General features: G+C 40.5%; 3 protein-coding genes across 8 annotated transcripts in view; 1 reads left to right on the forward strand and 2 right to left on the reverse strand.

Annotated features, from left to right (window-relative positions):
* SLC49A4 (solute carrier family 49 member 4) overlaps positions 1 to 19,206 on the reverse strand; it is a 95,906-nt gene extending 76,700 nt beyond the window's left edge. The window contains exons 1-2 of one of the 2 annotated variants that reach the window (XM_004278569.4): positions 18,469 to 19,206; positions 9,660 to 9,753 (exon numbers count right to left, since the gene is read on the reverse strand). In XM_004278569.4, the coding sequence (XP_004278617.1) occupies positions 9,660 to 9,753; positions 18,469 to 18,823 (449 nt within the window). In that variant the 5' untranslated portion in view covers positions 18,824 to 19,206. The remainder of the gene's footprint in view (positions 1 to 9,659; positions 9,754 to 18,468) is intronic. The other variant, XM_049710444.1, reaches the window with a different exon arrangement.
* Positions 1 to 27,990, reverse strand: part of DTX3L (deltex E3 ubiquitin ligase 3L) — a 171,987-nt gene that overhangs the window by 14,145 nt on the left and 129,852 nt on the right. The gene's annotated exons all lie outside the window — the stretch shown is intronic.
* HSPBAP1 (HSPB1 associated protein 1) overlaps positions 20,204 to 27,990 on the forward strand; it is an 89,046-nt gene continuing 81,259 nt past the window's right edge. For 3 of the 5 annotated variants that reach the window (XR_004476125.2, XM_033403364.2, XM_033403368.2), the window contains exon 1: positions 20,204 to 20,413. Coding sequence is in view for 4 of the 5 variants with exons in the window: in XM_033403364.2 (XP_033259255.1) it covers positions 20,356 to 20,413 (58 nt within the window). In the remaining variant the exon portion in view is untranslated. The remainder of the gene's footprint in view (positions 20,414 to 27,990) is intronic. The other 2 variants (XM_004278568.4, XM_033403369.2) reach the window with 1 other exon arrangement.

A 27,990-nucleotide genomic window follows, 5' to 3' on the forward strand; every position in this document is an offset into this window, starting at 1 on the left:
TCCTTAGGGTCGATAAGTCAGAGGGTATGAACATTTTAGATCTTATGAAATATACTCCAAAGTTGTATTTCAGAAGAGCCTGTAGCAATTTACAGTCCCATCAGTAGTGGTCAACAGTGCCTGCCTCACCAGCATTGAATACCACTATTTAAAAAATACTCACCTAAAAATAAAGAAAAAAATTTAAAAAATTTTTAATAGAAAAATAAAAATTACACACAAAGTTGGTGTGTTAGTTTTCTATTGCTGTTATAACAAATTACCACAAACTTAGTGGCTTTAAGACAACACTCATTTATTCTCTTACATTTCTGTAAATCAGAAGTCCAACATGGGTCTCACTGAGCTAAACTCAAGGTGTGGCATGGCTATGTTCCTTCCTGGAGGCTCTAGAGAAGGATATGCTTCGTCATTTTTCCCAGCTTCTAGCAGCCACCTGCATTCCTTGGCTCCTGGCCCCCCTCTTCTGTCTTCAAAGCCAGCAACAGTGGTTTGAGTCCTTCTCACACTGCATCTCTCTGACTTCCTCTTCTATCTCTCCTTTTAGGACTTTTGTGATTACATTGGGCCCACCTGGATAACCCAGGATAATCTTCCTATTTTAGGGTCAGATGATTAGCAAACTTAATTCCACCTACTATCGTAGTTCTCTTTTGCCACGTAACAGAACACATTCACGGGTTCCGGGTATTAGAACATGGACATCTTTGGGGGATGGGGGTATTATTCTGTCTGTCACACTAGGTAAGGCCAAAAGGGATCTCCTTGTTTTTGTGTGTGTGTGTGTGTGTGTGTGTGTGTGTGTGTGTGTGTGTGGTTTTTGCGGTACGCGGTCCTCTCACTGCTGTGGTCTCTCCCGTTGCGGAGCACAGGCTCCGGACGCGCAGGCTCAGCGGCCACGGCTCAGGGGTCCAGCCGCTCTGCAGCATGTGGGATCTTCCTGGACCAGGGCACGAACCCGTGTCCCCTGCATCAGCAGGCAGACTCTCAACCACTGCGCCACCAGGGAAGTCCAGGAATCTCCTTGTTTTAATTTGCATTTCTTTTTTTGACTACTGGTCTTTTTTCCCATTGGTATATTATAATTTTTCTTATTTTGAATGAGTGCTTAATATATTTATTTGTATTATTTACCTGTTCTTGCCCTTATTTTGACAAATATTTTCTCCTGTTGGTCAATTTTGTTTTAAGCTTAACAATTTGTACACTCAACAGTTTGTAAGTGGTCAGATCAATTTTTCTCTTTATAATTTTCCTGTTTTTCATGCTTTAGAAAAAAATTCCTATGTAGAGATCAGATAAATATTCCTATATATTGTTTTCCAACTAAATATTTAACCATTTAATTCATCTGAATTTATTTTGATGCATGGTATAAAACGAGGATCTAAACTGACCTTTTCCTCCTAAATGGCCAGTTTGCCTGTGGTAGAGACAATAAACTATCCCCCAGTGTCCATTCTCTCTATTTTCCTTTTAATTACAGAGCACCCCAAGTCTGTGCTGGGGTGAGCTACAGTCTGCATTTCCAAGCTCCCCCTGCAGTGAGGTGGGGTCTTGTTACCAAGTCTGGGCCAATGTGATGAGAGCGGGAGGATTTCAAGGTCACCTCCTTGAGGATAAAATGCTCTCCCTGGTCTCCCTCTCCCTCTTCCTGTGGGATGAAATGTAACTACAGTGTGGATAAATCCACTCTGGACTGTCCTGCCAAGGCATCTCCCTAGGGAAGCAACAAGATAGAGGGAACTTAGGTTCCTTTGTAGAACAGAGGTGCCTAGGCCCTGGCCCACCTGCCAACTCTGGACTATCACATAAGAAAGAAATACTATCTTGTTTCAGCCATTATATTTTGAGACGCCTCACTATAACAGCTTAACTGTTCCCTGATGGAGAAATTAGCTCCAGAATTAGGATTCTGCATTCAGAAAGGCATAACATAGTTGGCACTGATTTAGTGGTTAGGCTGCAGGCTGAAAAGGCAGGTGACTTGTGAGATGCAGCAAAACCACTGCTTGTGATTACCTGGAACTGGCTGGAAAAAAATCAGAACACTACTCTGTTTCCTGCCCCTTGCTGCTATTAGGATGGCACTACAAGAGAGATGGAGCCAGGCAAGTGGTAGCTGGTTTGCAAGCACAGACGGAAGGGACAAGAGCTCTGCTAAGAGGGTTTCTCTCTGCCCAAGGCCTACTATCCAAATTTAATGAGAATCCAGGAATTTGAAGCCTCAGGTTGCTTCGGTATCCTAAAATGGCAGGAAATAACATCCTTCAGAGCCTGTCTAGCAGCAAAGATCAAATTAAAGGTGTTATTTTCCTACCCAGTCCTTTTTTCAGATGGCATCCTGGCAGCCACCACGAAATTGAGGGAAAAGGGATGAGCTGAGCACAGAAGCAGTAAAGGAAAGGAGATTCAGCAGGTGTAAGAAACACAGCCATAAGTAAAAATCTTTGGATGTGGCTACATTTACATGAACCCACTGGACGTAAATAGAGAAGCCTACTAAATGTTTGAGGGAAGTGTATCACCAAAGACACTGCAAAACGGTTCCATGAAGCTTTAAGATGCTTGATTCCTAAAGTAATCCTGAGGTCCCCAAATCAGTATCAGGCAGAAAGTGAAACACCACAGCTGTGTAGCCCCTAAGAATGGCATAGCCTCCAACTTCAGGTGTATTCACTAAGAAGAATAGACCAAAAAAGAGCCTTCCCAAGGACAAAGCCAAAATCACAAAGAACAATCAAAGGGGTCACTCCCAGAGAACCACAAAGACCTGATAGAAGCCAGAGACTCTGGATTTTGAGTTGGACACAATAACTGGACTGGACTGTGGGTCTTATCCTTTGAGGAAAGATGAATATGTTTTTTGCATGGGAAGAGGGGGTACCTGCATACATGGAGACATTTGATAGCAGAGACTACTAACTGTGTCCTTACATCCTCCCTTTCGTTATAGCATCCATGCATTTTTTGTTGTTATTTCTTAAATTTACTTTCAAACCAACTTTGTTACCTGGGACAGAGAACAAATCCTCCCACTTCTACAAAAAGAAATCAAATATGACATTCCATGGCAAAAATGAGACTTCCACAATCTTCCTAACAGGAAGTACTTGCTTCTAGCTGAGATTTCCTACCCAGAGGAGTACTGCTTAATTTAGTGCCAATTTAGTGCCTTGTACCATTATTTGTGTTTATGCTGTGATAGCTATATCTTTTTTTTTTTAAGCATCCTTGCATTTTAACTGGGGACATGGCTGCTGAGCTACATTTCCAGCTCCTCTTGCGGATACGTGTGGCCGTGTACTAAGTCTGTACCAATGGGATGTGAGTAGAATTGATACATACAGCTTCCTAGTCATCACTTAAAGACGTAGTCACTTGCCCTGGATGTCCTATTTCCCCTTCCTGTGGGCTACAATGAAAGCACTGATGATGAGCCAGCTTTGACCACTTGGACAAGGATATCACCCCAGGGGATGTTAGAACAACAGAAAAGGAACTTGGGTCCCTGGAACAGAGCTCTCTACATGCCTGGAGCAGCCCACTATGTTTTAGACTGTTTCTTGGTAGAAAAATAAACTTCTATTTATTGAGCTTGTGTATTTTTTTATCTCTTTACACAGCTTAGCCTATGCTTTACAAATACACAGACTGTCAATAAATGTTGACTGCCGAGTTATGAATTTAAATAATGAAATCTGAAATCTGCAAACCAACATTTGTTAAGAATGTCTATTATGTTCATTTTCCCATTCTCTTTTCAGAAGTGCTTATATTTTTATATTATTTTATAAGTTAGATATCATATTTGCAACACATATTTTTCCTAGTTTGTATTTTAATTTTATGATTTCTTTTAGAAGCATGAGGGTTCAAATGTTTATGTAGTCAAATCTACAAATGCTTCCCTTATGATTTCTTTCACTGTTTTTATACTTGGAAAAGCAATCTCTTTAGGGATAAGATTAATTTTCCCTTACACTGTTTCATTTTAAATATGAAGCTCATCAATCCATCAGGAATATATTTTAATGTACGCTGTATGGTTAAGTATCCACGTTTCTTTTTCTAATACGTAACCAATTTGCCCAAACACATAATAGATAAATCTATTTAATAAAATATGCTTTATTTAGTAACCCTACTGATTTATGTGTTTATTATTATATGTTAAATTATTACCAATGTCTACTTCTGGCCTATTTTGTTCCTGTAATCATTCTGTTGCAGATAAAATAATCTTTTACTTGTTTGTGCCTTTCCATATTAATAGGAAAAAAAATCTATGGCAAATCTTTATTCAAAAGAAAAGAATAAACAGACATTTGCAACAGACTTTGAATATATTCTCCATAACTTTCAACTCAGTTTACTCTGAAAATCCTATCAACATTTGTGATTATGATTATGTACAGTAAGGAGAGACAGGGTTATAAATCAGGGAGGGGGTCTCAGGGGATTTCTGGATTTCTAACCTGGGTGATGGGTACATAGCTGTCTTTTTCATGATTATTTCACTAAACTGTACATAAATGTTTTATGTACTCTTCTACATGTATCGTATATTTAACAACAAAAAAAGTAAATTTAAAAATTCATATATGATATTATAGGTCCTTAGAAGAAATGTCTCAGAAATAATCACATTCCAAAGACAATCAAAAGGGAAAAAAAGTATCTTCCAAAACTCTAAAGATCACTTTACATATCTTCTATTGGCTTTTTCCCCTGTTAAATGCTTATTATGAGGAGTTAATCTCCTACCAATCTTTCTTATCTGAATCCCAGCTGACCATCATGGAGAAATATATTCATGAAATCTGACCTCTGGAGTTTTAAGAGTCAAATTGCAAATAAAACTATTAAATAGAAGATAAATCTTAATCTGCTTTAAAATAAGACATTAAAAATATGTGATTATACTGTAGGATGGGCAAGCACAATGCAGTTACTAGTTAAAGTGAGGATGCTACGCACCTAGGGCAGTCAGGTTGTCAAACTTAAAATGAGTATAAAATTAACTAAAGGAACTTGTTAAGACTAAATGAGTAGGACTGGGGTGGGGCCCAGGGATCTGTACTTTTAATAAGCAGCTTATCTGTGGACCATACTTTTAGAACACACTGATCAGAATCCTATGTGTTTTACAGAGAAGAGTCTTCGTTCTTAAATCTACCAATTGTTCATTTTTATATCAAAGGGTTTATATTTCTATACTGGGGAAATTTACATATAAACCTTCCTTGCCTTTCCTTCTCTTATTCTTATTATTGAAGATCTGATGTGTTCATTTTAGTTTCTCTTAACTAGTGTTTTCAGTCCAAAAGGTGATATATTCACATGGTAAAAATATTCTCAAGCAGAGAAAAGAGTATAAAACAAAAAGTAAATCTCCTTTCCACCCCAGACTTCCAGGTTCCCAGGCTTCCTCCTCAGAAACAACCAATGGTAATGGTTTCTTTCAGAAACAGTCCTTACCAAATACATCCCTCCCACTTTTTTCTAAGTAGGAATATATTAAACATAACATTAAAAACTTTGTCTTTTATAAAACTCAATGATATATCTTGGAGATATTTCCAAATCAGCATTTATAGAACTTTCACCTCCTTTTCACAGCTACATACTATTCCACTATATACTTCACCATCACTAGTCCTTTGTGGAAGACATTTGGGTTGCATCCAGCCTTTTGCTATTACAGGCAAAGCCACACAAATGTGATTTTCCTTACAAACTGGTAGAGCTTTATATGTGGGTTAATTTCTAGAATGACAAGTGTTGGGTTAAAGGACATGTGCATTTTGAATTTGATAAATACTGCAAAAATGCCCTCTAAATAGGATGCCCCAAATTGCTTGCACGTCAGCAATGCCTAGTTTTCCCTATACCCCGGGCAACACAGCACATTATCATACTTTTTCATCTTTACCAATAAACAACATATTGTTGCTCTTTTAATTTTCATTTCTTTAATTATTTTTTAAATGGTTTGCCTCTTTTTTTTAAAAAAAATTATTTATTTATTTATTTTGGGCTGCGTTGGGTCTTCGTTGCTGTGTGCAGGCTTTTCTCTAGTTGCGGCGCACAGGCTTCTCGCTGTGGTGGCTTCTCTTGTTGCAGAGCACCGGCTCTAGGTGCGCGGGCTTCAGTAGTTGCAGCTCGCGGGCTCTAGAGTGCGGGCTCTAGAGCGCAGGCTCAGTAGTTGTGGTGCATGGGCTTAGTTGCTCGGCAGCATGTGGGATCTTCCTGGACCAGGGCTCGAACCCGTGTCCCCTGCGTTGGCAGGCAGATTCTTAACCACTGTGCCACCAGGGAAGCCCTCATTTCTTTAATTATGATGAAGTGGTTGAGCATCTTAAGATTTGTATTTCAATTTCTGTAATTACTTGCTCATATCTATTACCCATTTTCCTACTGGCTTGCTATTTTTCTTATTGATTTAACAGAGTTCTTTTCAACTAAGGAAATTATCCATTTGTCTTATTGTTGCAAACATTTCAGAGTTTTTAACTTGCCTTTTCACTTTGTTTTATAGTGTATTTAATCATGCAGATATTCTACATTTTTATGTAGTCAAAAGTATTAAGCTTTTCTATGGCTTCTGGGATTTGTGTCTTAGTTGGAAGGTCTTCCCCATTTTAAGATTATTAAAAACGAGTCTCATTTTCTAATACTTCTATGGTTCATTTTTTATATTTAAATGCTTGATCCAATTGGAATTTACTTAAGTGGTAAGGCAGAGATTCAGGGCTCTTCATTTTTTTTTTTCAGATAGCTGAGCAATTATCATAAAACCATTTACTAAACAATTCGTCTTTTCTAGTATGGTCATTTTAAATGTAATATTGCCAGCTACAAAGCATTTCACAATGGAGTGTATTTCTAGAAAATCTGTGTTTACTAGAACCATACTATTTAACTATCTAACACATGTTAGTAATCTATTGTTAATATTAATGAAAATTACACTGAATTGAAAGATAATGTTATGAGAATCACTGGATACACCCTATGATTAAAAGCAGATATGACCTACTATAAGTTCACCTTCTAGAAGTTTGTAAATTGTTTACTGGGCATGCTATATCGTATTTCACACTATAAAGTAATGCCATATGGTGCGATAGAGCAATGCCACCTGTAATGTTTTTGGTATGATTTGCTTCCCAATCATAGAAAACATGCTTTATAGTTCATTATTCTAAGTTCTTTATTTATTTGTGATGTTAATAAAAGTGGCAAAATAATTTTTCTTGAATTTTCATTGGTACTCTGCAGATGAAAGAAATATTGATACTATGAAGAGGTAGACCACGGTTAGGAAGGTGGTAATAATAGGTGTATTGAGGAAAGGGCTTTTCAGAAAGCTGCTACTCTCATGTCTTTAAGACTCATAGAAGATAAAATACAGGAAGAAAAGGGTGCAGGGACACTGTTCAGAAGGCTGGGTCAGAAGCTCAAAAAGCTCCAAGTGGAACAGGGCACAGAAAAAGATCGCAAATACTTGTTTCAGTGCTAGCCAAATGCCTACTAAAGGTCTCCATCCCTTCCTCTTCAGTGTCATGGAGACTGAAGCTTAAAAGTGGTGATCTATTGAAACTACTAGTGAAAATACGCATTCTAATTGCAGCATTTTCATTTTAATAGCTGCATATGCATTGTTAATAATACTGCTCTAAAGAAATAATGTATGGACATAAAGTGAAGTCTCATTTCAAGGGGATAATATCCTAACATTCCTTATAGGTGAAGGCACAAAGACAGAAAATTCAACTTCTACTTTCTTTTTATGAAAGGTTCAATCTCTCATTATTATTTTTTTTTTTTTTTTGCGGTACGCGGGCCTCTCACTGTTGTGGCCTCTCCCGTTGCGGAGCACAGGCTCCGGACGCGCAGGCTCAGCGGCCATGGCTCACGGGCCCAGCCGCTCCGCGGCATGTGGGATCTTCCCGGTACCAGGGCACGAACCCATGTCCCCTGCATCGGCAGGCGGACTCTCAACCACTGCGCCACCAGGGAAGCCCCCTGACGAGGTCTTGAAGGACCTGGTCTCACACTCCCGCCACCACTCATAACTGCGCTAGTCTAATTTCCTACCACTCTTCTCATGAAGTCTCTGGTTCAGCGGCTCCAGCCCCACCAGCCTCCCTGCCAGGTGTGCTCTTCCCTTCCCACCCTTTATACTTGCTCTTCTCTCTGCCTGAAATGCTTGTCCCTTACATAATGCATTGTCCATTCATTCCTTCAAGCTTTCTCCCCAAAACGTATCTTCCCAGTAAGAGTTTTTTTGCCCATTCTTTCTGAAATTTCACCATCCTTCCACTGACATTTCAAATCCTTCTTTCCTATTTTATTTTTCTTTCCATAGCACATACTATATATTTAACTTATTTATCTAGTTTATTGCCAGTCTCCCCAACTGGAATGTAAACTCCACGAGGTACAGATTTTTCTATTGTGTTTTCTGCTATATTCCCCATGTGCAGAAGAGAGCTTGGCACACAGGAGGAGCTCAGTGAATTTTGTCGAATAAATGAACTAATAAATGAATAAAGAAATAAAGCAAAACAATGACTCCAGCTTGGGCTCTCACTGTATCTTTTCAGGCCTCCTGCTGGCACTCTCAACCCTCTGTAATCAATCCTACAGACTTCAAATCAATAGTTTACCTCATATACATCTGATCCTATTGCTGCTCAGATTAAGAACCTAAGTGGCTCCCAACTGTCCAGTGAGAAACTACAGTTCTACAGGATGGCATCAATATCCTTCACATCCAAGATGCCCTTTTCTAAACTCATCTCTTTATATTCCATTCTTATGTCTTATTCTGTACACCAGTGTCTCCCAAACGTGAGTAATTTATGCTCCTTTTTAAGGGGAAAAATTTTCTCAATGGCTCTTAAGGTCAAATCCAAGGATCCCAGTTAGATAAACACTAGGAAACTGACATCCTGGTTAATAAAAATGTCTTTTAATTACAGATTATTATTGGTTAAAAAATCTTTTAATATTATAACCAAAAGGAAAACAAAAATTTTTAAATCTTCATATACCCTGCAGCCGCTGAGAATAAATCCATGGATCCCAGGTACAGAAATGCTGCTGTACAGAAATGAAGCTACCTACCCATCCTGGAAGAGGCCTGTGCTTACCTGCCTCTGTGCCTTTGTTTCTGTTGTTCCTCTACCCTGGAATATCATTCCCCTAACTATAGTTATCAAAATTCTACTTATCCTTCAATGCTTACTTTAATTATCACCTTCCTCATGAGCCCTTCCTTTTGATATCCTCAGCCAAAACTTACCTTAGTCTCTTGGGGCAATTTTATAAATCTTCTACGGCATTAACTACATTATTCTTCCTTATGTTATACTATTATTTTCCCATGGTTATAGCTCCCAGATAGTGTGAAGATTAACTTGCTCTCTATTTATTTACACAACAACTAGTATAGTGTCTTCCACATGACAACTAATAAATGCCCACTGAATTAATCATGTCAGGAAAAAAAATGCTACTATAAATATGACCCTCTACTGATCTAAAAAATGGAACTGTTTACTAACAGCTTATAACTAAACATATATAATATACTCATAACAAAAGAGAAAAACGTGGAGAAAAAATTTTAAGTTATTTATATGATTTACCTTCTTTTAAGCACTAAGTCTGATATAGGTATGCATCTTAGACCAGTTCCCAAAACCATAAGGAAAGATGTCAGAAGCACAGTTATCCGAAGACCTAAAAGGAAACAAAAATATCTGGATTATTTTCTATTTTCTTTTCAAGTAAGTCAATGTTAAGAACAAAGATTTTTTACTCAGTCATACTGGTATTATATTCTAATACAGCTTTTCTCTATAACTCCCAATATGGGGGAAAAAAAACTCTCATGCTGAAAATGAAGTGATTCTAACTTTAATAGGATATTGAATGATCACATCGAGGATAGAGGAAAAAGTTCTATTAGCTCCGGTTTTTCAAAATGAATGGCTAGAATGCTTTGTTCAGATATAACAATAAAAAATATAGAAAATAATTTTAAAAGACAAGGTATTTTAGTTTTATATCTCAAATATAAAATTTCTAATTTTCGAATGCAAGCTGTTAATAAAAAAATTCTAAACTGCCCCTGAAAAGTTTTTTAAGATGATAGAATGCTTTAAATTTTCTCAAAAAATGACAAGTGGCCAATTACTTCTTTTATCTTATAATGAGAACAAGTTTGTTATAGGGTCTTAGGAGATGGTCCATTAGAACCCTCTGATTATTAATACAATAATAGTCTTTTAATTTTTCTTGATTCATTGGATGGCTTTCAACTTATAGAATGATGCTGTTAAAAAAAAAAAGCATGGTTTAGGGTTTTAGATAATGCGGATCAGATAGCTTTTCCCTTTGTATTCCAAATACAATCAATTATTTTGAAAATATGCACCAATGGTCGGTTACATGGATAATAGGCCAAAAGAGAATATAAAATATAAAAACAAGGTAACCACATGTAAAATAGATAGCTAGTGGGAAGCAGCCACATGGCACAGGGAGATCAGCTTCGTGCTTTGTGTCCACCTAGCGGGGTGGGATAGGGAGGGTGGAGGGAGACGCAAGAGGGAGGGGATATGGGGATGTATGTATATGTACAGCTGATTCACTTTGTTATAAAGCAATTATACTCCAATAGCGATGTTTTAAAAAATTAAAAATAGAATGTGAAAAAAAACTAAGGTAACCAAAACTAGACACAATAGTCTATCAATGGCAGAATAATATAACAGGACTACATCTTCTTACTGTTGGAATGCTGCATTTTTCTATTACTAAATCAATGCTGCCTTACTGCTTGTAGCAGTCACAGAGGTGGCTTACACTGAGTATGTGGCAAAGGTGGCAACATTTCTTACAATTTTTCCCAAACTCAGCACCTCCTTGAAACCATTTCACAGTGAATAGACTTAAACTATTTAATGCAAATTTTCTTTTTTTTTTCAGATCTTTCTTTTTTTTGGCAAGGGGAGACGGTTAAATGTTTGGTTTTCAAAGGGCTTCTCTGCTTGAAGGAAATTGGAAGTCAACAAAACTATAATTATGCAGATTAAACACAGCAAGAAAAATAAACTTGAGATTCAGATCAGGCACACACACGCTACATTGAGGGCAATTTGTAATATGAACTGAGCTTTATATGATCTGAATATGATTAATAAAGTTTGGCAGAAGTAATCCGGTAGAAAACTGTGCTTCTCAGGAACAAGTAATGCATACATACTGCTCATTTACTGTGTCTACTAACAGAACACAGATTTTTAAACCACATTATAGCCACAGGAAATAGACTGTAATTAATAAAAAGAACATTCATGGTCATAAATATCCTAAACTTGCAAAATGCTGCTCTTATAAGGTTATACTGGGTGCCCTATGAGATAAAATTTTATAGATTTGGGACTATAAGGCTTACATTCAACATGATGTTTATTTTTTTCTAATATTTGGTTTGTAATTAAGGTAAACAGCCACCCAGTGGGCAGTGGGACCCTGTTTATGGCCCTACGGTCCAAATAACTAGGTTTCCTACTACAACTGCTGAAAGCTAGCACACTTTTTTACTCAATTATGACTTTTATCAAACATACGACAATATAACAGCTAATATAAACTTTTAAGAATAAAGAAGTTGTGAAAAACTGATTATTATAAAGCAACCTTGCAGGTATAACTTGTGGCTTGCTTACTTTTAATTGTTGCCAAGTATTACTTAATCCACCTCAGCTGCTGCTCAGTTTTGAATAGAATGCTTTCTTGATCTCATTTGGATCCTGACAAGGCAGGGCTCTGTAGTTCCATGTAATCAAAAAGATAACAACTGACTTTGGGAAGGAGAGGTATAAGGACCCCAGGAAAATATGCTTATGAGACATCTAGGACCTTCATATAAATAGATCCCAAGTGATTACAGTACTAGGATGTGAGTGCAAAAACCATCTGATGAAAGGTACGGGAATAATTTCAGAAAACCAACCATGATTGAAAATAAAAATAAATTCTACTCAAATACGGCATCCAGACTCTGCAGGAAGCCCCCTTCCAATGGATGAGATAACTCCTTATGCCAGGAACCTATTGGGTACAGGAAGAGAGTCTCCACAATCGGTGCCTAAAAACATGATGGCAAAAAAAAAAAAAAAAACAAAAGTAAAAAAACACCCCACCACACAAACTATGTGTAGTAGATGCACGGAAATGAGTTTGATCTGCTAAAACCACCCTCCCCAGGCCCCACACTTCCATCAGCTGGAGTGAAGCTCTGCTTGCGCCTGGCAAGACCACCTGTCCCTACCCTCAACAGCTACAGCCTGGCCTCGCCACCCCGATCTGCCTTGGACACCAGGAGGACTAACCACATCATGCCTGCTTTTCCTGTTCACACTGGTCACAAGAGACCCAAGATTCACAGGTCATCCTCGTCCCAACAGGGCTTCATGCATACCCAAATCCGACCTCATCTCTGCCAGCGCCTCAACTCCCCAGATCTTTCCACTGTGACTCCTGGAGCGCTCAGAATCAGCGGATCAGTAGAATCCCTATATTTTCAAGCTCTTCACCGTCTTCACCTTTTTACTACTCTGAAACCTCTTCCCTGAGGACAGTGCTTCCCCAGCCCCTTCCAGATCATTGTTACTCCCTCCCCCCTAAAGCTCCCAGGTTTCTCTCGATGCTTTGATTTCCTCTGGTTTAAGAACTATGATTACGAGGTGCCTTGCTGTAGTGTTAGGCACGCTGAGATTTGCTTGGTGTGGTTTTTTTCTTCATGCTGTTTCCTCAAACTGGATTCTTGAATTTCTTAGATTTCTGGGTTTATGGATATCATCAAATGTGGAAATTTTTCTGCCATTATTTCTTCAATTTTTCCTCCCCATTTTATCTCAATCCATGCCCTCTCCCTTTACCAATCTCTTCTCATCTGGGACTCTAATATGTATATTAGGTCACTTAAAACTGTCCTGCTCCCTGATACCTGTGGTTTTTTGGGTTTTATTTCCTGTGTTCCACTTCGGATAGTATTTATTACTACATCTTCAAGTTTGCTAATCTTTTCTTCTACAATGTCTAATCTGCTCTTAAATCCTGTCCAGTGTATTTTTTTGGTCTCAGACACAGATTACATTTTCATCTCCAGAAATTTAATGTTGGACTTTTTATGTCTTCCATGTCTCTCCTTAACATGCTTTGTTCTGTCTTCTTGAATATATGTAGTATATTTATTCACAGTAGCTGCTTCGATGTCCCTGTCTATTAATTCTATCATCTGTAATATTTCTTGATCTGTTCTACTGATTGCTTTTTCTCCTCTTTATGTGTTGTATTTTTCTCCTTCTTTGCACGTTTGGTAATTTCTGATTTAGATGTCAGGAATTCTGAATTTTGTTGGGTGATGGATTTTTTTTTTCAACTCCTTTAAATATTTTTGAACAATGTTCTGGGATACAGTTATTTTTAATCTGTTCAAGCAGTACTTTTAAGCTTTATTAGGTGGAACCAGAGAAGCCTTTAGTTTAGAGCTCTGTTTGTCTTTACTGCCGAGGCAACACCCTTCTGAGTATTCAACCAAACTTCCTGTGTATTATGAGGTTTTCCCATTCTGGCTATTGGGAATGTGAACAATTCCCAGCCTTATGTGAACTGCGAGAATTTTTCTGCCTGTTCCTTTTTCGTAGTCCTTTTCTCAGACTTAAGTAGTTTCTTCATGTGTAACTGCTAATCAGTGCCCAGCTGAAGACTCAAGAGGAACTCCCTGCACATCTAGAACTCTCTCTCTGTGAACCCTTTTCCTCTCTGTTACTCTACCCTAAGAATTCTAGCTATGGTGGCCTCTTAAGACTTCTCAACTGTCTCCTCGACTTGGGAAAACTGTGGGGCTCTGTTTGAACTACAGATCTCTGTGAGAAGTAATCGTAAGGATCACTGACCTCTACCTTTTGTCCAATGTCTGAAAACCACTGTTTCGTATACTTTGATTTTGTTTTCTGTTTTTAGTTGTTTAAGATGGAAGGATAAATCCAGTTCCTGTTAATCCATCATGGCCAGAACAGCCTTTGATCCAATTCTATCTGACTGTCATACTCACCACTCCCTGCTGCAGCTGTCTGCAGACCACCACATACCTGCCTCCACGTCATTCGCCCTCATGGCTTGAAACTGTTTTGGCTCGTTACTACTCCTGAGGACACTACTTCTTTCATGAATCTGGTGATTTCAATACCAGATATGATCCTTTCAATATCCTGCCCTCTCAGTCCCCTGACTTGTTATTCCACAATCATGCCCTCTACCCTACCTCGGCTGTCCACTCTCTTTGTTATACTCTGACCTTATCTTTACCCTAATTGCGTCCACGACATAATCCCAATTTCAAGCGTCCCATTCTTCAACCATGACCTCCTCTCCTTCCCACTCATTCCTTCTAGTACTCTAAATTCTTCATCGATTGGGAATGACAATTTTGGAGGCTACTACTTTTTCTTATCTACCTCAGGTGTTTCCTTTTCTTTTTTACCCAGCTTAGATCCCGTAGTCCACTGTTATATCACTCTCTACATAATCCTCTACTCCTGGCCTGCACGTTCTTAGTCCTACACACCTGGCAAACCGCAACTCTGGTGATCTCTCTCTCTGCCAACTCTGCCCATGCCTGTGCTTGCCCAACAGAACAGGCTGGAGGAAAACAAATGGCCATGCTGATTGGTCTCACTTGAAATTAATGCCCAGTCACTTAAAGCAGGCCCTCTGAGCTGCCCGACAATCCCACTACAATTTTCTAGTCCGTGTGTTCTCTCCTTTCCTAGGAACTAGTACTACAACTTATCGTGTCTCCTCAATCTTCCAAGAATTGTTCTCCTATCCTCGCTGTCAGGTGGTAATTCTGCTTTCTATTTTCTGAGAACTGTAAACAAAGATAACTCCCACGAGCTCCTACTACCCACCACGTGCATCCATATCTATACACTCTACCTTTTCTTCTGTTGCTACTGAAGAATTAGCTGTCGACACTTCTATCTAAGGCCAACCTGTCTACTTGTACTCTGGAGGACTGCATCCCATTTTGCTTAGTCAAGGGCATGGCTACAGCAGTTCTTCCCCTTCCCTCCAGCACTGTCAATTTCTCCTTTTCTACTGGATCCATTAGGATATTGCATTCCAGAGATATGCTTTAGTATCTCTTATCTTTTTTTTCTCTTTTTTTTTCTTTCTCTCTTATCTTTAAAAATACTTTCTCAGTAGCCACATTCCCCCTGGCTACTCCCTCATTTCTCTGCTGCCCCTTAAAGTGTGTTTGACATAATGTCTACACTCATGAACTCACCCCCACCACTCCAGTGAGACTATTCTTTTAAAGGATACCAAAGATTTCCATGTTGCTAAACCCGGCTCTACTCTCAGTCCTCACTAGCTGGTTCGTCCTTATCTTCCCAAGCTCTGAATGCTGCAATGCCCCTGGGCTCAGTCTTCTGAAGCAAGATCCCTCTCCACAGGTGATGTCACTCAGCTCCAAGACTCTAAATACCATTATAGGTTGACAAATCCCAAATCTATTGCTCAGGGAATAAACTGACAGTTTAGCTTGTCGTATATCTAACAGGAATTTCAGATTCCTGATCTGCATGCCATCTACCCCCAAATGCTCCTTCCACAATCTTCTACATCTCAGTAAACTGCAGCTTGGTTCTCCCAATTACTAATGCTAAAGAAGTTGAGAAACATCTTAAATCTTCCCCTTTTCTCACACTCCACCTCTGCCTATCCATCAACAATACTCAAATCCTTCACTACTATCACCCCAGTTGGAAGTCAGCATCAGCCCCATCTGAGCTGTTCCAACAGCCTCCCAACCGGTCTCCCTGCTCTGGCTCTTGTTCTCAAGACAATAGCAGAGTCGTCATTTTATTCTTCTGCTCAAACCTTCCAGTGGAGTGAGCCCTCCTCACTCCTTCAGGCCAGAGGCCCTGCATGATTTCAGCCTCTCACCACCTCTCTGGCCTCACCTTCTACTGTGGTTTCCCTTATGGCTCAACTCAGCCACAGAAGCCTCATTGCTCTTTCTCGAATATGCCAAACAAGTTTAAGACCTTTGTCTTTGTCCAAAACAGCCCTGTCCAGAATTGACAAGGTAGGTTTCCTTTTCCCCTCAGGTCTCTGCTCAAACACACATTATCAGTAAGTCCTTCCCTGACAGTCTAGAAGAGAGTATCACCCAATCACATCCCCTTTCTCTCTTGCCTTGTTTCATTTTTCTCTAAAACATTTATCACCATCTGACACACTAAATATTTAATTTTATTGTTATTTTTGCCTGGATCTCCTCACTAGAATGTAGGCTCCATGAGGACTATCTCCCTAGAGCTTGGCACAAATTTAGGTGTTATCTCCTTGTTGAAATTTTCTTCACTAAGCTTCTAGGGCACACTCACTTTTGGTCTCCTATTATCTCACTAGGTAGTCCCCTTTTATCTCCTTGCTGGAAAATGAAAAGGACTGAGAGGGTACAAAACCGATTTCAGAAAGATACCTGGTCTTCTACTAAGTTGGGTGGACCCATGGCAGTAAGAAGACCAGACCTATCCTCTAGGGAGAAAGATACTTTAGTACCCAGGGATACCAGGAACTTACTTTTATGTATGCAAAGAGGACATAGGCAGCAGGACAGCCAACATATGGAAGGAAACTGGCTTTCTCCTACTGAAAAGGAAACCACTTCCTAAGTGAGAGAATTTTAAATTTATTTTTTGTTGCTCTAACCAACAGAAAACATAAAATAGAATTCACCATATAGTCATAGAAACTCTGAAAGAACTCCTAAAGTAACTTATTTTATAAAGAGAATAGGTAGTCCCTAATTTATCTGGCCATGGATAGTAGATATAATTATAATAAAAAGGACAAAATTAACATTTTTGTACCATAAAAACAAGGCTGGCTCAATTTAGGGAATAATATTGAAAAATGCTCCTGATAAAAAGTTAATAAAAAGAAACAATAAAATAGCATTTCCCCTTAAGTTATCCAACCTTGTAAGGAATGACAGAGGAACTGTCACAGATTGAAGGAGATTAACAAGAAATAACAACTAAATGCAATTTGGGACCCTCGACTGAATCTTGGAACAGGAAAAAAAAAAGACACTAGTGGAAAAACTGGTGAAATCCAAATAAAGTCTAAATTTAGTTTAAAAACAAACAAATCCAAACAAAGAAAACCTCCATTCAGTACAAGAAACCCTTCCTCAGCATCTAGCACATATCTCTGCCTAAGTACTTGCTCTACCTGGAAGTTCCACACCTTCCAGGGCTGGACACTTTCATTGTTAGAAGGTTCTTCCCTGTATCCCTTTGAGTTACAGCCCTTTGTAACTTCACTCAGTTTAGTTCTTCCTTCTAGAACTATGTACATTAAGCCTAATTCCTCATTTACTTGGTCTTCACATATTTATATTCTGCTTCAAGTTTCTTTTTGAAGCTTGGCACACCCAATTCCCTTCATCTGACACATTATTGATTTTTACATCCTTTACATTGTCACACAACTTTTAAAGCTCTCCAGTTTGCCCATGGCCTTCTAAAAATTAACGCTCAGAACTGAACACTAGAATAGAGCATTTCAAACTATTTCTCTTGTTTTAGATACTACACTTCTGTGCCTAAAACTGTCCTGCACTTTTTAGCAGCTACATCACATTGATCATGAATCATTTACCCATACTTGTGTGGTGTAATTCAATGCCTAATCATTCAATCCTATGACCTTTTCTTCTCCTCACAGAATCATACTGGCAAGTGGTAACGTGAGATGTCTGTCCAAAGTATTCTCTATGAAAAGAGTCTTCATTCATCTGCAAGCTTCATCTGAGAGTTAAAAATCTCAACTGACACTTGCACCTAGTCACATACACCACTTTAAAGCTGCTGTGCACCATTTTCCAGAACCATTTGCCAGAAACCAAAGCGTCAGATCCGAGTTCCCCAACAGCTCTTCCTGGGCTTGAGTCATCTATTATGCAAAGCCAGCTCATTACTTCCCTGTATCTGAGCATCATCAGTCTATTTTCTGACCTTTCACCCTCAAAATCCCCAAATCCCTTTGAAGTCAAAGCATCAGTCATTTTTGTCCGGTGTAAAAAACACACATAGCACGTGCACGGGGATGCTCTGATGTCCAAATATGCAAAAACTTGAACATTTAGAGCTCGCTTAATCCCTGCTGTTGCATAATTGGCCTTGATGAAAACATTGTATCTACAAAGAAGCCTTCCCTCATTTATCGCTTTGGGGACAGAGTGTTCCTAGTCAGGAATGGGATGCCAGCAACATTCGGTCACCTCACACAACCCCTAAAACGAAGCCGAGGGAGGCGGCTCCCTAGGGGTGACATCAACGGCCGGCGCTCCCGGTACCCCCTCACCTCTCTTGTCCAGGAGCCACATGAACGCGAAGCAGGGCATGAAGCCGATGGGCCCCCAGAGCACGAGGAGCGCGATGTCCCAGCTAGAGAAGCCGTAGGCCTGGCGCGCCGAGTTCTGGATGGGGCCCCAGGTGTTCCAGACCAGGCCCTGCACGAACCCCAGCAGCGAAAAGAGCAGCAGCACGAGCCAGCGGCGCCCGTACACCCTCCCGGGACTCGGGGCTGCCGCGGGCAGCGCCGCCGCCGCCGCCGCCGCCGCCTCCCCCCTGCTTCTCCAAGCAGCCCCCGGCGCAGGCCCGAGCCCGGGTCCCAGCAGCGGTTGCCGCTCCTCCTCGCTGCTCCAGCCCGAGCCCATTACGACGCGCGGCCCGCGGGGTCACTGCCCAGCGCGGATACTGTCAGAGAAGGTGGAGGCCGAGGTTGCCTTGGTCGCCCTCGGCCTCGCGGCCGCGTTGCTGCGCCTGCGCCGCGCGAGCCTGCCCCGGTCCGGGAGGCGGGGCAGGTGCGACGGGCGAGGAGGGGGCTGGGATGCGGAGCCGGGCTAGCCTCTCGCCGGGCGGTGGAGAGAAAACCTCGGCGAAAGAGGGAGTGGAGCCGGTGTCCCAGAGCGGGGATCGGGAGGAATTGGGAAGGCAGGGAGGAGCGCCGCTGAGCCCCAGGAAAAGGAAACTCCCGGAGGGGCTGTAGTACAGGAGGCTGGGCTAGGAACCCGGGATTGCTGGGGGAAGTGTACATGTTTACGTCCTGTGCCTAATAAACAACTCGGAGATCTCCAGTCACTTAAGCCATATATTGCTTGCTTCTATATTGGGTTTATTTTCATTTCTGTTGGGTTTATAACTTCATAAATTAGAGAGGGAGATAGGATAAGATTTAGGCGTAGTAGGGAACCCAGAGGATTGCCGCATGAAAATCATTTGTTTTTTATGTACAGTAAGTACAGCCCTGTTAAATCAGCCATTTTTTGTGTGCTTTACATACCCAATGAGGAAATTTAAAACGAGTCAATTTCATTCATGTATATATACGATATAGATCTTTCTACTATTTTGCCTGTTATTAACAGAAGAGCAATAAATATATTTTGATTAAAGCTGAAAGATTTTTGCCCCCAAATGACCTAGATTCATCTCCAGTTATTATGATTTTGACTACACAAAGAGTAAACGAGAAGAGTGGAGGTTGTCGATCTCTTGACCAAGCAACTGGTTATTTTGATATACAAATCCAAAAGCCTGACTGCTGTCGGTTAGTGTCCTTGAAAACCTAAGTCAAGCGATTTGGCTTGTTTTGGTCGGGAAATGAGTCACAGGCAACTCAATTAAAGAACATGCGCCTGAGGTTCACATTGCCCGGTAGCCACGAAAGCCAGGTGGATCATTTTGCTGCCAGAAGGGCAAGAGTCGGGAACAGAAGGGGAAGAGAAGCGTGAGCTCTCCTGATATCCAAGCGACTGCAGAGTAAGCAAACGCCGAGCCACTTTCCACTGCTCCGAGCCCCACAAAAAGCAAACCATTCCCTAAAACTCCAATACTGTTGGGAGGAAGAAAGCGCCAAGGCGAAAAGGAAGGACTTGAGGAAAACCAGAAAAGAAGCCAAGAAAAGTCTACACCGGAAGACGATTACGGTCTGGGGAAAGTAAAAAGCACCACAACCGCGACCACGTGCTTACATTTCCACCACTCAAGGATCAAAATAAACCGCGTGGCCACGCCCAGTGCCCGTCACATGACTTTCACGCGCGTGCCGCTTCCGGAAGAGCCCGGTAGCAGCCGCTGCGACTCTTGCCTGTGCTGCGGCTTCAGACCCCGGGTTTTGGCCTCTTTCTGACCCGGCTCCCGCTCCACTTCACTTTTGGTTTCGGGTGGAGCCCATGTAGTGATCTCCATGGCAGCAGACTCCGGGGCGTTCACTAATGAGGACTCTGAATCTGGAGAGGAAGAAGGTAGGTGCTAGGCAGAACTCAGACCGTGAGTACAACGCTGTGCCAGCTGACTCTTGGCACCTCTCATGTGGCCGTTTGTCCCTTCGGCCCTGCAGTAAGCTATGAGGAAAACTGTTTGCTTTCTACTGAACGTGTCTTTTTTCAAATTGTAGCACCCAGATTTTTGATCATCGTATAGGTCCAGTATCCCCCCATCCTGCCAGTGCTGTTTCACACATGAGGGTGTTGTGACTGTTACAGTAGATTGAACCACCCTTGAGATAAGTGGAGATATCTGGGACTTTTGTGAACAGGAGTATGATTTCAGTGGAATCCTGCTTTAGAGAACGGATGAAGTTTGAAGGCCGGTGAGCCTGAGATCCCTGTTAGCATTTATTGAATGATTGCTCCGTGCCTGGCACTGTTCTGGGTACTGCCGTGGGATCCAGAGACTTTTGATTGCATATAACAATGCCTTTTCCCGGTTGAGTAGAGGGGCCTGGAAAGGAAAAAGAATGACCAATGCCTGGTAACGTGAATACTATTAGTGCACACTGAAAAAGTCCTGGGCAAATTGATGACATTATAAAATGAAAATGGTCAACCTCTTGAGTATTCACTCAGTATGGGCCTGAGATCCTTCTGATCCTCTGTTTCTATAGTAACATTACTTTCTTTCCCCAGTGGCAATTCCCCAAACTCTTTATATCCTCTCTTCATCTCTTCCTCACTTCCAGCTGATGACTTTGCTCGTCAGGTCAACTCTGCATCTAATCTGTCTACTTTTTTCCTCCTTCTCTATCACACCTTTGTCCACATCATCCACATTTCTCACCTAAACCACTACTGTATCTTCAGGCCATGTGTCCCCGTTTCCTTTCTTGTGCCTCTCCAATCCCTTCTCCATTCAGTGGCGAAAAGTGACACTCTCTTACTCAAAATTCTTCAGTGAAATCCATTGCACTAAGAACTTAGGTTAAAATCCAAACTCCTAACCACGACCTACAAAAATCCTTGGTCTGGGTTCTGCTGATGTCTCCAGGAGCATCTCTTGTCACTCATCACCCCCTCTGCTCTTACCTGCTTTTCATATAACTGACTTCTTAGTCTTCAGATTTTAAGGTATGTCACCACCTGAGACCTTACCAGATTAACCTATCTAAAACAGTCATCGTAGTTTTCCCCTGACCCTTACCCTAGATGTTTTATAATACGGCATCCTGCTTCCTTCATTTCACTTATCACAATCTGTAATTACTTGTTTATTATCGTTTCTTCCCTTAGACCTTAAGTACCTTGAGGGAAGAACATATATCTGTGTCATTCACAGCGTTTGCCCAAGCAGCAAATACAATGTCAGGCTCCTAGGGGGCACTTAATACATATTTGTTGAGTGAATGAATAAGAGAACCCCGTGCCAAGTCCAGAGGCAGTAGGAGAAAGAGCATGGCATAGTCCAGGAACTGAAAGAAGTTGGTGTAAGGAATGTAAGAGACAGGGATCCTGAAGGGCACCTTATACCAAGTTAAGGAGTCTGACAGTGTGAAGCCTTTGAGGAGCTTTAGGTGGGGGAGTAATGGGGGAGTAACACAATAAGATTTGGTTTTAGGAAGATCACTGCGGCTGAAGGGTGGAGGATAGCTTGGAGGGAGAAAGACTGAAGGACAAGGTACTTAAACCCCCTTAGCCACAGCATCCTCCTCTCTAATGTGCATAACTATTGTGAAAATTAAAGATACTTGTAGATCATCTAGCATAAATGTCTGGCAGGAATTACATATTCAATATTGGTAACTATCTTTATTGTTAATAAAAAGTGCTGGCATTGGTGACTGACTGATGTTGAAACTGAGAGAAAAGAAATTGGAAATATCTCTGAAATTTTTCAGTCTGAGAAAACTACATGTAAATTAGGAACCTGAAGAAGAAGGAGGTGGTTGGGAGCACTGTTGAGTTTTTTTTTTTTTTTTTTTTTTTGCGGTATATGGGCCTCTCACTGTTGTGGCCTCTCCCGTTGCGGAGCACAGGCTCCGGACGCACAGGCTCAGCGGCCATGGCTCACGGGCCCAGCCGCTCCGCGGCATGTGGGATCTTCCCGGACCGGGGCACGAACCCGTGTCCCCTGCATCGGCAGGCGGACTCTCAACCACTGCGCCACCAGGGAAGCCCCACTGTTGAGTTTTAATGTGAATGCGTAACATTTAGGTTTGGGAGGATGATGCAAAAGAAGATGTTAAGCATGTAGCCAGGGAAGAGGAGGTTTTTATTCTTTATTCAAATACCATAAATTCACCCTTTTAAAATGTTTTTTAGTATGTTCACAAAGTTGTGCAGCCATCACTACTATAATTCCAGAGCATTTTCATCACACCAAAAAGAAACCTGGTTCGCATTAGCAGTCACTCCCCATTCATCCTCTGTCCATCCCCTGGCAATCACTAATCTACTCTGTCTCTATGAATTTGCCTGTTCTGGGCATTTCATGTGAATGGAATCATACAATATGTGGCTTTTTGTGTCTGGCTTCTTTCACACAGCATCATGTTTTCAAGGTTCATCTATGTTGTAACATGTACCAGTACTTCATTACTTTCTGTGGCTGAATAATATTCTGTAGTATGGATATGCCATATTTTGTGTATCCATTCATCAGTGGGCATTGGGTTTCCACTTTGGGGCTGCTATGAAGAACGCTGCTCTGGACATTTGTTTACAAGTTTCTGTAGGAACATATGTATTCAGCTTCTCTTGGGCATATATCTAAGAGTGGAATTGTTGGGCTATGTGGTAATTCCATATTTAACTTTTTGAGGAAACTGGTGATCCTTAAATCTTGAAGTCCTAAGGAGAACTGATGAAAGTATGGATTTGCTCCCCTGGACAGTATAGCATGTGTACACATTTTTGCAGGTGACTTCAAATTTTTGTATTAAAGGATTCTCCAAATCCTATCTGTGGAACTTTCAACCCTATTTTAAACTGTCATCCTCCCCAGAAAAACCACTTTGGGGTGACTGCTTATTACCATTACAAAGTAAGTTAAATGGGCAAAATCCTACTGGAAGAGAAGACTTTGCTTTAAATCAGATAAGGCTTATGTGAATAAAGGGTAAGAAAAATACATACATCAAATAAATGCATGTGAAAGTTTCACTATGTTTAGTATAGTAACGAATATTGTGGGGGTCATAGAAAAGTTAATTTTTGAGCAAACTTATTACCACTCCATTATCAAAAAATATTTGAATGTACACTATGAACAGGAGACTCTTTTGTACAGTGAGGTGAAAGACAGTTCTTGCTCTAAAATACCCTATAAATATACTTTGGGGGAAAAGAACACAGATTAAAAGACTTGTAGTATAATACATATTCGCACGGCAGGAGGCAGTTAGATGGGTTGTAAATATTACACACATTACATGCTTTGGGTGTGAGAGGAGAAAGAACGAATACAAATTGGATTGGTCTGTGCTTCTGCGAGTAATTTGAAGGTTTGGTGTACAGTCCTCACTCTGCACGCAGCCTCAGGTCCCACAGGCCCACTCTAAAGGACTTGAGCGCTCAAGAGTTCTGGTATTCTCAGGGGTCCTGGAACCGGTCCCCCTCGGATGCTGAGGGACAACTGTAGTTTGAATATGGAAATGAATGGAAGAAGTTGTTTCTGGCAAGGAGAGGCCAGGAGTGGAAGTGAGTGGAGAAAAGCCCAAGGCACATAGAGGGCAGAGGGTGGGGAAAAAAGCGAGGAGACAGACTGGTGCTACTGGAGTGGAATGTGCAGGGTACACAGCTGAAAGGAGGAAGATTATGTCCTTGGAGACCAAAGAGGAGCAGGGTGAACCAGAACGTTGAAGTGAAGAAGGAAGTCGTGGGTTTCACTTTTCTCAGAAGAACAGGGTAAGGCACCACCCTGAGTGAGGGAGTGGAGAGAGGTATTGGGGATTTGAGAGTGAAGAAAAGCTTTGTCAAGTTGCTGTTGAGACAGGGATGATTAGGAGTCAATTAGTGGCGAATAGTGTGATCGGGAGCTGGAGAGGGAACCAGTGGAGGTGAGCATGAAATCGTGGAACTGATCCCTTTGTTTTGAGACTGCTGTGAGCATGCTCAATAGTTCATTTTACAAAGGTGGAGAAAACAAATGGTTAATCTTATAAAGTTTTATGCATTGTTAAAAATGAGCTGTGAATTCAGAAAACATTTATTTGGTGTTAGTTTATGCCAAGCCCTATGCTAAGCTCTATGGATATCAAAGTAATGGGTTTGCTTCCAAGGATGTGATTTTTTTTTTTTAACTGAAGTATAATTGACATACAATATATTATTTTCACATATATTTCACGTATATTACATAGTGATTTGACATTTGCGTGCATTATGAAATGATCACCACAATAAGACTAGTAACCATCTGCCCCATACAAAGTTATTGCAATATTATTGACCATGTTCCTTATGCTGTATATTATATCGTTGTCATGGCTTATTTATTTCATAACTGGAGGTTTGTACCTCTTAATCTCTCCTTCACCTTTTTTCCCCCACTCACACCTTCCTCCCTTCTAGCAAAACCACCTGTTTGTGCTGTGTCTATGAGTCTGTTTTTGTTTTGTTTGCTTGTTTGTTTGTTTTGATTCCACATTAAGTAAAATCATATGGTATTTATCTTTCTCTGTCTGACTTGGCATAATACCCGATAGATCCATCCATGTTGTTGCAAATAGCAAAATTTCTCTTTTTTTTTATGGCTGAATAAAATTCCATTGTATGTATATGTACCACAAGGATGTGTTATTTTTTTTGTCTGAAGTAACAGCTTGGAAATTATTAAAAACAAACATGAGTAAGCAGAGCACAGAGGATTTGGGGGACAGTGAAAGTACTTCGTAGGATATTGTAGTGGTGGATATATGTCATTATACTTTTCAAATCCATAGACTGCACAACACCAAGCGTAAACCCTAAGATACACTGTGGACATTGGGTGATTATGATGTACCAGTTTAGGTTCATCTTTGGTGAAAAATGTACCATTCTGGTGAGTAATGTTGATAATGCAGAGGCCATGTATGTATGAGGGGAGGGGGTATATGGGAACTTTCTGTACTTCCCCTAATTTTGTTTTAAACCCAAAACTACTCTTAAAAAAATGGACTTAAACAAACATGAAACTACTTACTGTTAAGAATCAACTCGAGGGGCTTCCCTGGTGGCGCAGTGGTTGAGAGTCCGCCTGCCGATGCAGGGGACACGGGTTCGTGCCCCGGTCCGCGAAGATCCCACATGCCACGGAGCAGCTGGGCCCGTGAGCCATGGCTGCTCAGCCTGCGCGTCCGGAGCCTGTGCTCCGCAGCGGGAGAGGCCACAGCAGTGAGAGGCCCACGTACCGCAAAAAAAAAAAAAAAAAAAAGAATCAACTCGAATTCTGAATGTGAGATGTTACTTCTAGGATCATACATTGGTTGAAGCGTTTCAGTGAAATTAAAAATCAATACTTTAAATCTGTCTTTCAGACTGAGACTGTATTTGTTTCCATTGGGCTCTGATAGTTTAAAATTTTTTTCTGATTAATTTTTTTAATTGAAGTATAGTTGATATATTATATTAGTTTCAGGTGTGCAACATGATTCAGCATTTTTAACAGATTATACTCCATTAAAAGTTATTACAAGATAGAGGTTCCCTGGTGGCTCAGCGGTTAAGAATCCACCTGCCAATGCAGAGGACAGGGGTTCGAGCCCTGGTCCAGGACGATCCCACATTCTGCAGAGCAACTAAGCCCGTGCGCCACAACTACCGAGCCTGCATTCTAGAGCCCGCAAGCCAGAACTGCTGAGCCCACGTGCCACAACTACTGAAGCCCACGCCCCTAGAGCCGTACTCCGCAACAAGAGAAGCCACCGCAGTGAGAAGCCCGTGCACCCCAATGAAGAGTAGTTCCCACTCACCGCAAGTAGAGAAAGCCTGCGCGCAGCAATGAAGACACAATGCAGCCAAAAAGTAAATAAAATAAATAAATTTTTTTTAAATAAATAAATTTTTTAAGTCAAAAATAAATAAATAAATTTTTTAAATAAATAATTTTTTTAAAATTTTTCAGTAATTACTGAACAGAACTGTTCAGTATTTTTTAAATTGTGACCAAAAAAACCCATAAAATTTATCATCTAACCATTTTTAAGAGTACTGTTCAGTAGTAAGTGTATTCATATTAATGTGAAACAGATCTCCAGATACTTTTTGTCTTGCACATCTGAAACTCTGTACCTAGGAAATAACTCCCCTTTTCTCTCTCTCCTCAGCCCAAGGTAATTGCCATTCTACTTTCTGTTTGAATTTGACTATTTTAGTATCTCATGTAAGTAGAATAATACCATATTTGTCTTTCTGCAGCTGGCTTTTTACACGTAGCAAAATGTTCTCAAGTTTCATCCATGTTGTAGCATGTGACAGTATTTCCATCCATTTAAAGGCTGAATAATATTCCACTGCCTGTATAAACATTGTGTTTATCCCTTCATCTGTCAATGGATGTTTGGGTTGCTTCCACCTTTTAGCTATGATGAGTAGTGCTACTATGAATGTCAGTGTCCACATACCTCTTCAAGACTCTTCTGTTGAATATTTTTGATGAAAAGAGATGAAATACCCAGTTTATTCTGAATTACGGAAAATTTACTTAGTGGAGGCTGAAGAAATGGAAACATTTTGGTAGAAATTTTGAAGGTACTTTGAAGCATTTTTAAGAGCTCCAGTCTTTGAGGCACCAATCTTTCGAGTATTAACTTCACTTAAAATATAGATTTACTTATCTTGCTTTAGGTTTAGGAACTTACAAGCACTGTGAGTCATTTTCTGGTTCATAAATGGATTAAAGTGAGGAGGAGAAGACAATTTTCTGGGTTAACTGGGCAAGAGTTACAAGTGTAAGAAGATGGGAAGAAGAGGATGGTAAATGTCCAGCATGTAACTGTCTCCGGTCCCCAGCCTGAACCTGGTTGGGTGTTCACTACCACACCGAGCATTGGTATTGGCAAGGTCATGTCAACACAGCCTCAACACTTTGTGGTTTCTTCGTCAGCACCACCTTCTAGATCTTGAAATTCAAAGGGTTTATGACAGTTCATCAGCAGCAGAATTTTCTCAGTTCATATTGACATTTTAAAATAGTGACTATAAAATTAAAATCATCTTTGGTGTAAGTTTTACCATTCGGTCTTCAGTCTGAACACAGTCATTTTGTTAAGTAGTACTTGCATAATTCCATCAGCGTTTTTCTGACCTGGTCTAAATGTTCATTATTTTTTATGCTGATATCTACCATTCCAGATGGTAGATGACCCTTGTGTGTATATACAGTAGTCATCAGATTGATGAAGGCCATCATAGGCTTACCTGTATATATTTAGAAATAAATTAGCTCCCAATGCTAGGACCCAATTTTTTGTTCATACTGTATCACTGTGGTGAGTCTCTGCATTGTAACTTGAGGCTTACTCTGATGTCACCTTCTGAAAATTTTTTAATAAAATATAAAACTATTAAATTTAAAATTAATAATTATTAAAATTATACCTGACATGAGAAGCGAGTTAATTTCA

This window comes from Orcinus orca, chromosome 5 (assembly GCF_937001465.1).
Source record: "Orcinus orca chromosome 5, mOrcOrc1.1, whole genome shotgun sequence".
Classification (NCBI taxonomy): Eukaryota; Metazoa; Chordata; class Mammalia; order Artiodactyla; family Delphinidae; genus Orcinus; species Orcinus orca.